Below are 11,297 nucleotides of genomic sequence, written 5' to 3'. Positions count from 1 at the left end.
CTGACGCCACGCTTTTCTTCATAGAACCCAGCTTCTGGTATTATTTGCTCAGCATACAGGTTGAATAAGTATGGTGAAAGAATATAACCCTGTCTCACACCTTTCCCAATTTTAAAACATTCAGTGTTCCCATGTTCTGTTCGAACAACTTCTTCTTGGTCCAGGTACAGATTTATGCGTGGGGAAAGGAGCTCTGGTAGCGTAGTGGTTACGAATCAGGCTGCTAACCTCAAGGTCCGCAGTTTAAAACTACCAGCGGTTCCGCGGGAGAAAGATAAGGCGTTCTGCTCCGGTAAAGATTTACAGCCTCAGAAACCCTGTGCAGGGTCATTAGGAGTCGGCACCGACTCCACGGTACTTAACAACAACAACAAGAGACAACTCGAGGACTCGGAAACTTATCCACTTCTCTCTCCACTGGGCCGCTTTGCTGCCCGCCAGATTCAGATGCAAGAGAGGATTTCGGGTGCGGGGTTAGAACACTTTGGAGCCCGGGGGCGCGCCGGGGAAGAGTGAGTTCCGGGCCGGGCTGGGGCGGGGAGGGAGGGGACAGCCCACTTCTAAGCGGGTGCTGGGGCCTGGGAGGGGCTGGGCCCACGCCTGGGCGGGACCTGAGGCTCGGGGCGGGGCCTGGGCGGGTTGCTCACCCTGTGGTTGTGGCAGCGGGCTGGCCGCAGTCAGGCTGAGCCATGCCGGCGGCGAGCGTGGAGTACATTGCTCCCTGGTGGGTCGTGTGGCTGCACGGCGTTCCCCACCTCGGCCTGCGCCTGCAACCCGTGAACAACACCTTCAACCCCCGGGACGAGAGTTACCAAGAGGTGAGTCCGCGCCACCGCAGACCCGAGCCACCAAGGCCTGGAGGCCCAGAGTTCTCCCCTACGACCCCCCTGCCCCCCGCTTTCCCAGCCCGCCACTACCCCCGGGAGCCCCAGACCTCCCCTTTGCCCCTTAGTCAGGCCAGACCCTTCGCCTCTCTCCCTTTTCTCCCGGGACGCTTGGCCCACGGCCTTTCCAGTCTGGAGAACTGGGGGACTCGGAGCGCTGAAAAGATCGGGGTACAGGAGGCGGTCGGGGAGGCGAGGAGAAGCGCAGAGACCACGGGGCGTGGAACTGAGCGCCGGGGGGAAGGATTCGGCAGTGGGGGCGGCGACTTGAGCGCCTGCCGCGTGTCCCAGGTTGATTTCGGCGTCAATGGGCTGGGTGCCGCGGGGTGCTGCGGGGTTCTCCGGCATCCGAAGCTCGGGAGACTCGGCTTCCGGCACGCTCTGCCTGGGAGAAGTTTGGGCTGAAACTGCCTTAAATCTCCGGAGTTCTCCGATCAGCGCCCCTCCCCCTCTTCTCAGTCCCTGCCCCGCGGGGTGGGACACGTTGTGCTGCAGACCCCTGCCCGGGTCACTACGGAAGAACGCACGCAGAACTAGGCGCAGGACGCGGCGGTGGGTGACTTCCCTCTTGTCCCTGAAAACCACAGCGCGTCTGTTTCTGGGAAGGAAGATGGCCTCGGATCAGATCCGTCCCACACCCGCGTCTTGAGTACCTCACCCCCTTGCTTTGACACCAGCTCTTCTCTTTGGCCTCCACTTGATCCTGAGCTCCCCCATCTCTGTCACCTAGATCCCAATTAGCTAGAGTGGCCTTGAGTTTTGGGGGCTTCTTGCTCAGCCCCTCCCCTTATCCCTGGGTCTCTGCCCACTCCTAGCGCCCTTGTTTCTTTTCTCTAGAGTTTCTGCACCCCCAATGACCGACCGGGAGTCCCCGACCTCTTCTCCCCACACCCTGGTCTGAGCATTCCCGCCCCTGCCCGAGTCCCTTCTCTTTGGTCAAAGATTCTGGAGCGACCCATGTGCACATCTCGGAACTTTGACCCCAGTGCCTCTGCGGGCGGTGTCAACTTCTCAGGCTTGAGCTCCTGGCGTGTAGCTCCTCGGGCGGGGCCTCCTTTTGCAGACTGAGGGAGGTGGGGAATCAGCTGTTGCTCCCCTCCCCCTAGGTCTGGGGGGTGGGGGCGAGGTGTGTGCACTGGCCTATCGCCTACCACAGTGGCAGGAACGCCGATAATAACACAAATGTCCGTGCGCCTTCCAGACTGAGTGGAGAAACCCCCTTCCTGCAGAGGCGGGGACCCTTGGGCGGACTTTGGAGGCAGTCCACTTGGCTCTTTCATCCCTCCTAATCAGTCTGCCCCGCCCTCTCCTGGAGAGTCGCCTCTGGCAGTTTGTGGTCCTGAGAACGCGCCGCCAGCCTGGGGAAAGCGCCAGGGGATCTTCCGTTCCCGCTGAATGCGCGAATAGAGGCGGATATGATTTCAGAGACAGCTGTGGCTTGTTGGAGCTTGTGTGTGTTTGTGTCCGTGTGTCCCAAACCCTGGGCCCCAGATCCTGTCCCTGAGGTCTCCATTCACAGTTTTCTTCTCTCTACTAGTGGAAATCTAAACTCCTGGGTCGGGGTGGAGATGGTCAGGGTACTCCCCGATCCTCTTTTCACCAAAGACAACACTTGTCTGGTCAGCAACTGTGGCCACCGGGGCCTGAGCCTGCTCCACCCCCAGGCCCATGGACAGGTGGCAGCTGGGCATAAAGACCCACACACAGAGCTTGTCCTCTCCTCCTAGGGTTCTGGGCAGCTGTTTCCCATGAGCCTCTGCGCCTACAGTGGACTCAGGCTATGCCTATGCCCTCCCGTTCTACTAGAGGATGCTGAGTCCGGGGGAGAGTGGGCCGGGATGGGAAGTCTAGAACTAGCCCTGGGTGCTATTTACAGCAGCTCCTATTTTCGTAGGTGCCCCTGTGATCTAACCCGCTTGTCAGGCGGTGACAGACAAGTGGTGGGTGGGTGAAGGCCAGCTGATAGGTCTCCTCTGCTGCCAATCATCCACTCCACAAACTGGACTGGGGCCCAGCATTGTTTGGGGTCCTGGTGTGGCTCTGTGGACTACAAAGTCAGTTTGACCACAAGGTCGGTGGCAATTCAATCTCACCAGTCACTCCTCGGAAACCCTGTAACAGGGTCGCTGTGGGTCAGAACTGACTCGAAGGCACTTAACCACAACAACAACAAGCGCTGTCTTGGTAAGACTGATGGTGACAGCCAAAGCAGATGAAGCCTTCGGGAACAGTTTCTATCACTTACTGTGTGACCCTGGGTAGATGTCTCAACCTCTCTGAGCCTCACGTCACTCATCTTTAAGAATTAAATAAATGAGATCTTCCACATAACATGCTTAATCCGTAGAACACAGTAGGACCAATTATTAGACTCATTAAAGGAACTGATCGTGAGTCTCAGCTATGTGTCCCAAGTACGACGCCTGCTGCCGGGGATTAGAGAACAGAGGTCTTTAGAAAATGATCAGGAGGGATCAATCCTCATGGCTTCAGCTTCAGAGAAAAGTGCAGGCTTGTGGTTTCCTGTATGTGCGTGTGCATGTGTGCGTGAGTACACAAAAACAAAAGACTAAATTGAGATGGAATTCTGGAGAGGCGCTGTGGGATAAAGCACTAGACCATAAGGTCATTTTGAATCACAAGGTCGGTGGTTCAAACTCACCTGCTGCTCCTCAGAAGCCCTATGCAGGGTGGCTATGAGTCGGAACCGACTCATTGGCACTTAACAACAACAAACAAGTAGAGATGGAATCCTGGTGTGACACTGTAGATACGTCCTGAACTACTAACCACAAGGTAGGTGATTTAAACCCACCAGCCACTCCTTGGAAACCCTATACAAGGTCGCTATGAGTTGAAGCTGACTGGATGGCATTACAACAACTTTGTCTGTAGAGCCTGGGGAGAAGTTCAGGATGAGATGAGTTTATAGAGGATCTAGAAGGCAGAGTGTGGAGTAGGGGGTTATAGACGATCAGATCAGAGAGAGCTGAAGGTTAAGTTGCCTGATGAACTGGGGTCTCCTGACCCAACTCAGTGTCTCAACTTCCCTGAGAAGGTAAGCACTCCCCCTCTGGAGTCTTCCGGAGCACTGGAAACCCAGGTCTTCCCAGTGGTTTATCTTCCAATGTTGTTGTTGTTAAGTGTCGTCGATTCGGTTCCGACCCATAGCGACCCTGTAAAGGGTTTCTGAGGCTGTAAATCTTTACGGGAGCAGAAAACCTCATCTTTCTCCCACGGAGCAGCTGGTAGTCTCGAACTGCTGACCTTGAGGTTTGCAGCCCAATTCGTAACCACTACGCTACCAGAGCTCCTTTTATCTTCCAATAGTAACCTTGATCTCTAGTCCCCACTAGCTAGGCTGTTTAGCTTGTGTCCACCAGGTCTCCTGGAAAGGCTGACTGTGGGTGGGCTCCAAGGAAAGGCAGGTGGAGGTGGGCCCCTAGCTCTATCTGTTGTGACTCTAGGTCTTAAGAGGACACACTGCTGACCCTTCTCATTTGCCCCAGGGTAGTAAGAGGATCGGATGAGTTAGTGGATAACCATCTTGTGCCCAGTACCAGGTTCATCATAAATCTTCTCTGTCACTGCCCCCCTAGCTGACCATGTTGGGCTATCAGAGCACCTGGTGCTCGGTCCAGCTGTGTGTCCTCCTCTCTAAGATGTTGGTGGCACCACCATGACCCACCCCGCTCCTTCCCTCCTGGGGAGACCAGACACTGGTTGGGGGATGCATTTGAAATCCCTGGTCAATTTCAGAATGCCTGGCCAGCATTGTTACCATTGTCAACAAGCAAGAACCAGCATCTTCTCCCTGGATCACACTTAAAGAGGTCGAATTGATTTTTTAATATATTCTGTGTGTTTCATTCCATTTCGCACACTCTACAGAGAGACCCACATGATGTCCTCAGACCTGGGGGAGGGTGCAGGATGAGGCCCCACCCTGACCCCACTCTGAGACTTCAGGCCAGGCAGAGAGCCCAGCCTGGTTGGGATTGGCTGAGATGGGGAAGCTCCATTCATCCCATCTGAACACTGAGTCACCATCAGCGGACAGTCACGCTGGCCCGAGACAGGGGTGCATGTCTCCAGAGTCTTGGGGCCCGTGGGCTCAGGGTTCTCCCCCCACTCCCATGCAGAAGCCCCTTGGAGTTCAGATGCAGTGTCCTAAAAAATCCCCAACCAAATCTATTGCTTTCAAGTTGATTCCTACTGGTAACAATCCTTTTATTGTGCCGTTGAATCACTTGAAACTCACAGCTCCCCCTGTAAAGGGTAGAATTTCCCTGTTGGATCTCCAAGGCTGGCAGTCTTTGTCAGAAAGGCCATGTCTTTCTCCTTCAGGGTGGCTAGTGAATTTGAACCAAGCACTTGGCCAGCACTTCCCAAATGCACATGCTGCCCACCACTTGCATGCTTCTTGAATTGGGTTTCTGGCTACCAAGTGACAAGCAGAACAAATTGAAGTCTCTTTGATGAAGGAATACTATGAAGCAGTTTTACCCTGTCCTATAGGGTTCTATGGAGTTCTGGTGTGAGTCGTTTGAACTGCAAAGTTGGTAGTTCAAGCTCACCAGCTGCTCCTTGGAAATCCTATACAGGATCGATGTGGGTCGGAATCGACTCAACAGCACTTACCAACAACAATGTAGGGTCCTGTAGGGTCACTAATGAGTCAGAATGGTTTTGAGTTTGATACGGGGAAAGGAGGATGGCTAGAGAGATTGGGGCCGGGGCACAGCGATGTGGGCCATTGTGCTTGGTAAGGTCTGTTTTTCAGGGCAGGAGAGCACATAAGCAGATCTGGTTCCTTCTGGGACTGGGAGGTTCTCTCCCACCCCACACCCCACGCACATGGGACTTGAAGCGTTCATTAGGAGCGAGGGAAATAATTGCCTATTACGGAGCGCAAGTGATTTACACCGTCGCGGTGGGAGGTGTTTGTGCTGGTTGGTCCTTGGCCTCTTCCTCTCCTCCCTACTTTGGAGATTTTTTTCTTGCTGGGCAGGAACATGTGATCGATTGAATGGTATTTCTACTTTGAAGGTAGATTGATAGTGGAGCTGCCCAGGAGGCAAATTGGAAGCAAAGATAGCTAGCTAAGGAGCAATCTCTAATCTAGCTCTGGTAGTTTAGTGGTTACGAATCAGGCTGCGAACCGTAAGGTCAGCAGTTCGAAACTATCAGCTGTTCCGCGGGAGACAGATGAGGGTTTCTGCTCCTGTAAAGATTTACAGCCTCGGAAACCCTGTACAGGGTCACTATAAGTCGGAACCGACTCCATGGCACATGACAACAACAAATCTAGACCTGAGGTGTTTTTATTGTTTATTTATTTTCAATCAGTAATTACTTATCCTAACTGTAGGTTTCCTGGACGTTTTTCTGCTAAAGTTTTGCCTACCTTTCTCCAAACACTCTGATGATAAGCGGATGTTATCGCTCTTTACTGTTGTTCAGTACTGCCGAATCAGTTCCGACCCATAGCGACCCTGTATAGGGTTTCTGAGGAGTGGTTGGTGAGCCTGAACCACCGACTTTGTGGTTCAAACCGACTTTGAAGTCCAGCGCATTAATCCGCAGCGCCACACCGGGACTCATTCTTTAGCCCTCCAGAAAGTCAACCAGCAAGATGCCTTGGGCATCTGAAATACTTTTGCCGTGGACTTTGCTCTTGACCTCCCTGCTTTTGCTCAGACGGGACCACTTCCATCTCTTGGTGGGGTGGGGAGGGTGTGCCCTGGAGTCGGTTCTGACTCTTAGGGACCATGCATAGGATTTCCGAGTCTGTACATCTTTACGGAAGCAGAAAGCCTCATCTTTTTCCCGCAGTCGCTGTTTTAATTGTGCTTTGTCTTCAGGAATGTAAGACCATGTTTCATTCTTGGAAGAAATACTTCAGGATCTTGGTCCCACTTGTTTGAAACGTCCATTGAAATCTTTGCTTTTGTCTGCAGCTGATCTGGGTGCAATATTTATGGTACCCATTGAGTTTGCTCAGTCAGAATTACGAGGGTTGAACCATTTGAGATGTCTTTGGGGTTGGCCTGTGTTTTTGCTGGTAATCATCAGTCCTCTGCAATGAAGGCACAAACAAGATTGTTTCCTCACAAACTGACATGGTCAGCCACTACCAGCTTCATCTTCAACATCGACTTGTCCCTTCTTAAAACTAGTTACCCGTTACTGCTCATTTCTTTGGGGCATGGTACCCCGATTGGTAAAGCATCAATGATTTCCTCATTCTTCCACTCAGACCTCACCATAAATTTTTGGTTTACTTTTGCTTTGATTTTAGCAGAATTCCTGTTGCTCTGAGAAGGGGCTCTTCTCAAAACTGTTTCCCTCTTAGTGCCTCACACTAGATCCTGTTTAGACATGTCATATCAAGTTCGTTCAGTTTATTTTTGTGCCAAAAAAAAGTTTGAAATTCATGGGTAGTTTATTAGCATACATTTTCTAGGAAATTGTTGAAGCTCCCTCCTATTTGGTGACACCATTCAGATCCTGACTCACAAAAGGTCCTTTCCAATACTTTCCCAAAGACTTCTACCACTACTGACGAATTCTTTTCTGTGACTTTAACCTTTAACATTAAGCTAGCTCTTTAACCTCATTCACTACCCAGACTCCTCCCTCCTTTGTGGTGGTTATTTGCTGTGAGTGGATTCAGACTCTGAAGATATAATCGCCTGGGGATCATCTCACAATGCAGTTCTGATGCTCTGCCCAGGATGGGACTTTAGCTTCTGCATTTTGGACAAGCCAGACTTCACTTTGAATTGTCTGTGTGCCTTCCCATCTATTCTGACTCATAGTCACCCCATGCCGAATTCAGAATTAGGGATCTCATGGTTGGTGTCAGATGGATCTAGACTGAAAGCAGAGAATACTCTGCAAAGGCATTTGACCGTGGATCTTAACAAACTTTGGATATCATTGTGAAGAGTGGGTATTTCAGAACACTTCATTGTGCTCATGAGGACCTGTACATACAACAAGAGACAGTTGTTAGAAAGAGCAAGGAGCTACTGAATGATTTAAAACCAAGGAAGTTGTGCGCCATGGTTGTGTCCTTTCACCATACCTGTTCAATCTATAAGGAGCTCTGGCAGTGTAGTGGTTACAAGTTGTGCTGCTAATCTCAAGGTCAGCAGTTAGAAACTACCAGAGGTTCTGTTGGAGAAAGATGAGGCTTTCTGCTCTCATAAAGATTTGGGTGGTAGGGGTTATGTGCCATGGAGTCAGTTCCAACTCATAGCGACCCTGTACAGGGTTTCCGAGGCTGTAAATCTTTCAGGGAGCAGAAAGCCTCATCTTTCTCCTGTGGAACAGCTGATAGTTTTGAACTGCTGACCTTGAGGTTCGCAGTCTGATTCGTAACCACTATGCTACCAGCCTCGGAAACCTCCAGGCAGGGTCACTATGAGTCAGAACTGACTCCACGTTACACAACCACCACCACCACCATTCAATCTGTACGCTGAGCAAATAATCTGAGACGTTGGATTATATGAAGAAGAATGTGGCATCGGGATTGGAGGAAGATGCATTAAGAAGCTGGAAGCTAAGAGGACTTCACTGATGAAGATCAAAGACTACAGACTTCAGTATGGATTATTATACCTGGTAGCATAGTGGTTACGAATCGGGCTGCTAACCTCAGGGTCAGCAGTTCAAAACTACCAGCTGTTCTGCGGGAAAAAGATGAGGCTTTCTGCTCCCGTAAAGATTTACAGCCTCGGAAACCCTGTACAGGGTCGCTATGAGTCGGAACCAACTCCATGACCCAATAACAACAACAAACATTTTCAAAAGCAAAGATGTCAGTTTGAGCACTAAGGTACGCCTGACCCAAACCATGGTATTTTCAGTCACCTCACACACATGTGAAAGTTGGATGATGAATAAAGAAAACCACAGAAGAATTGATACGTTTGAATTATGGTGTTAGAAAAGCATATTGAAAGTACCTTGGACTGCCGATAATACAAACAAAATCTATCTTGGAAGAAGTGCAGCCAGAATGCTGGGTAAAAACGAGAATGGCAGGACTTAATCTCTCTTACTTTAACCTTGTTGTCAGGGGACCAGCCCCTGGAGAAAGATAATACGTTTGGTCAAGTGGAGGGTCGGAGAGAAAGAGGAATACTCGCCAATGAGATGGATTGGCACAGTGGCAGCACATTGGACTCAAACATACTGATGGTGAGGTTGGTGCAGGACTGGCCAGTGTTTGGTTCTGTTGTGCGTGATGGTACCTAACAACAACAACCATCTTACAGAAGCAGATCGACAGGTCGTTTCTCCCTCCAAGCCAGGACCACCTACCTGACATTTTAGTTAGCAACCAATCACTTAACCATCGTTCCACCGACTCCTGTCGCTGGATAGTAAAGCTTGAGTCCCCCATCCATCTGGGTCTCCTTTGCCTTGGCCTGGGGCTATGGACCCTCCAGGAAGGGGACATGGGTTGGGGGCTAAAAGGTGGGCTCCTAGATTCCATTGTAGTGTCGGGTCCAGCCCCCCACCACACTGAGGACTTGAGCAGGTGAGTGCTCAGTCTGTGTTCCAAGCTGCCTGGAGATAGGGAGACCTGCTCCCAGCGGCACCTACCACATACTTCTCCCAGATGTAGGTGAGAATCCAGTTTTGAGCCCAGTCCATCTACCTGAGTCGTTATATGAGCCCTTGCTCCCAGACTCTTCGGGGCTGTTCCCACCACCCAGCCCATTCATCCCTGCTTAAACTTGAGGATCTGTTTGAGCAGGCATCCTCACCACCGTGCACTGTCCCCCCAAATGACCCTGGGGTCTCAGGACTGTAGCCCCCCTGCATGCTGCTCCAGCAGTAATGTCTCCCCGAGATTGAAAGGATCCCCCACTCAACTCAGGAGCTTGGTTGAGAGCCCTGATTGGGAGCCACTAAATCTGATACTAGCTGGTGTCCATCTGGCTAAATCCAGATATTAGAGACAAGGGATGGGGGCACCAGGCTCCCTGAGGGGCTAGCTGTGCCCTGAGCATCCAGTTTGTCCCTTTCAACACCTAGAACAAGCTTCCCAACATTCTGGGCCTAGAATAATTGAACCAGAGTTTTCGAACTGGTGACTTTGTGGTTCACAACCTGATTCGTAACCACTACGCTACCAGAGCTCCTTCAACAACAAGAATAGGTTCTTTGTACCTCAGAAGAAAGGCCTGGCAATCAAAAACACAGCCGTTGAAAAGCCAGCGGAACACACTTCTCTAACACATGTCGAGTCGTCATGACAGCAAGGGTCCTGAATTTGCACTTAGAGGAGGTGGCTACTCCAGTCAGCCCCGTCCTGACCCTGTCACAGGTACTAGACAGTAATCCAGGCATCCTGCTCAGTCTCGTGTATTCCCCAAGAGGGTCGGGATGTCCCTCTCCTCAAAGGTCTTCCTGAGGCGCTCTACCTCCTCCAGGCCAGCAGTTCCCACCCACATTGTTGCTGTCCACTCACCGTTCCTGCCTTGTTCCTTGAGTTGCTCTGAGTCATTCATCATAGGCATGGTCTAGGTCCATACCTGCAGCCAGGTGTGAGAGCCAGATACCAGGGGGCCACCATTCACAACTCCTCTGCTCACACTCCCTTCCCCACTGATCACCAAGCCTGGCCTCTTGTCCTCTGCCCACACCCTAGTCTAAGCCCATTCCCCCTCCCCACCCAGTGCCCTAGTGTGGCACACTTGTTTACAGAGTAGGAATTCCAATGGAAGAAGAAGGGAAGGAAAGAAGAAAGGATGGTGTCTACAACCCCTAGTGCTGCGCTAATGAAGTACAAGGGGTATTTCAGAACAGACATTTATTTTCTTACCGTTAGGAGGCTTTGGTTGGTTGGTGGTGGTTATGTGCCGTGGAGTCAGTTCCGACCCATAGCGACCCTGAACAGGGTTTCCGAGGCTGTAAATCTTTACAAGAGCAGAAAGCCTCATCTTTCTTGCATGGAACGGATGGTAGGTTCCAACTGCTGACCTTGCAGTTAGCAGCCCAATGCGTTGTTGTTGTTGTTATGTGCCGTCAAGTCGGTTCTGACCCATAGCGACCCTGAACAGGGTTTCCGAGGCTGTAAATCTTTACGGGAGCAGAAAGCCTCATCTTTCTCCCGCGGAACCGCTGGTAATTTCGAACTGCTGACCTTACAGTTCACAGCCCAATTCGTAACCACTATGCTACCAGAGCTCCTTAGAGGTCTGTATTCAGGTAAAGGCTCTCTCTTGGTTCTGGAAGAAGATTCTGGTCTCACTTTCTGTAGCCACAATGTTCCTTGGTTTCTTGCCGATCTTTATGTAGAAACCCCCTCGTCCCTATGCCCACATCTCCTGCTGAGGTACATGAGGGAGGGGCGTGGGCAGGTGTGTCCGGGTCCCCGTCCCTCCCCCCCCC

General features: G+C 51.4%; 1 protein-coding gene across 1 annotated transcript in view; it reads left to right on the top strand.

Annotated features, from left to right (window-relative positions):
- Positions 1-689: 689 nt before the first annotated feature.
- TTYH2 (tweety family member 2) overlaps positions 690-11,297 on the top strand; it is a 60,226-nt gene continuing 49,618 nt past the window's right edge. The window contains exon 1 of the mRNA XM_006869607.1: positions 690-818. Within this exon, the coding sequence (XP_006869669.1) occupies positions 690-818 (129 nt within the window). The remainder of the gene's footprint in view (positions 819-11,297) is intronic.

This window comes from Chrysochloris asiatica, unplaced genomic scaffold (assembly GCF_000296735.1).
Source record: "Chrysochloris asiatica unplaced genomic scaffold, ChrAsi1.0 scaffold00132, whole genome shotgun sequence".
NCBI classification, from domain to species: Eukaryota; Metazoa; Chordata; class Mammalia; order Afrosoricida; family Chrysochloridae; genus Chrysochloris; species Chrysochloris asiatica.
This window is presented reverse-complemented; position numbering and strand designations above follow the sequence as displayed.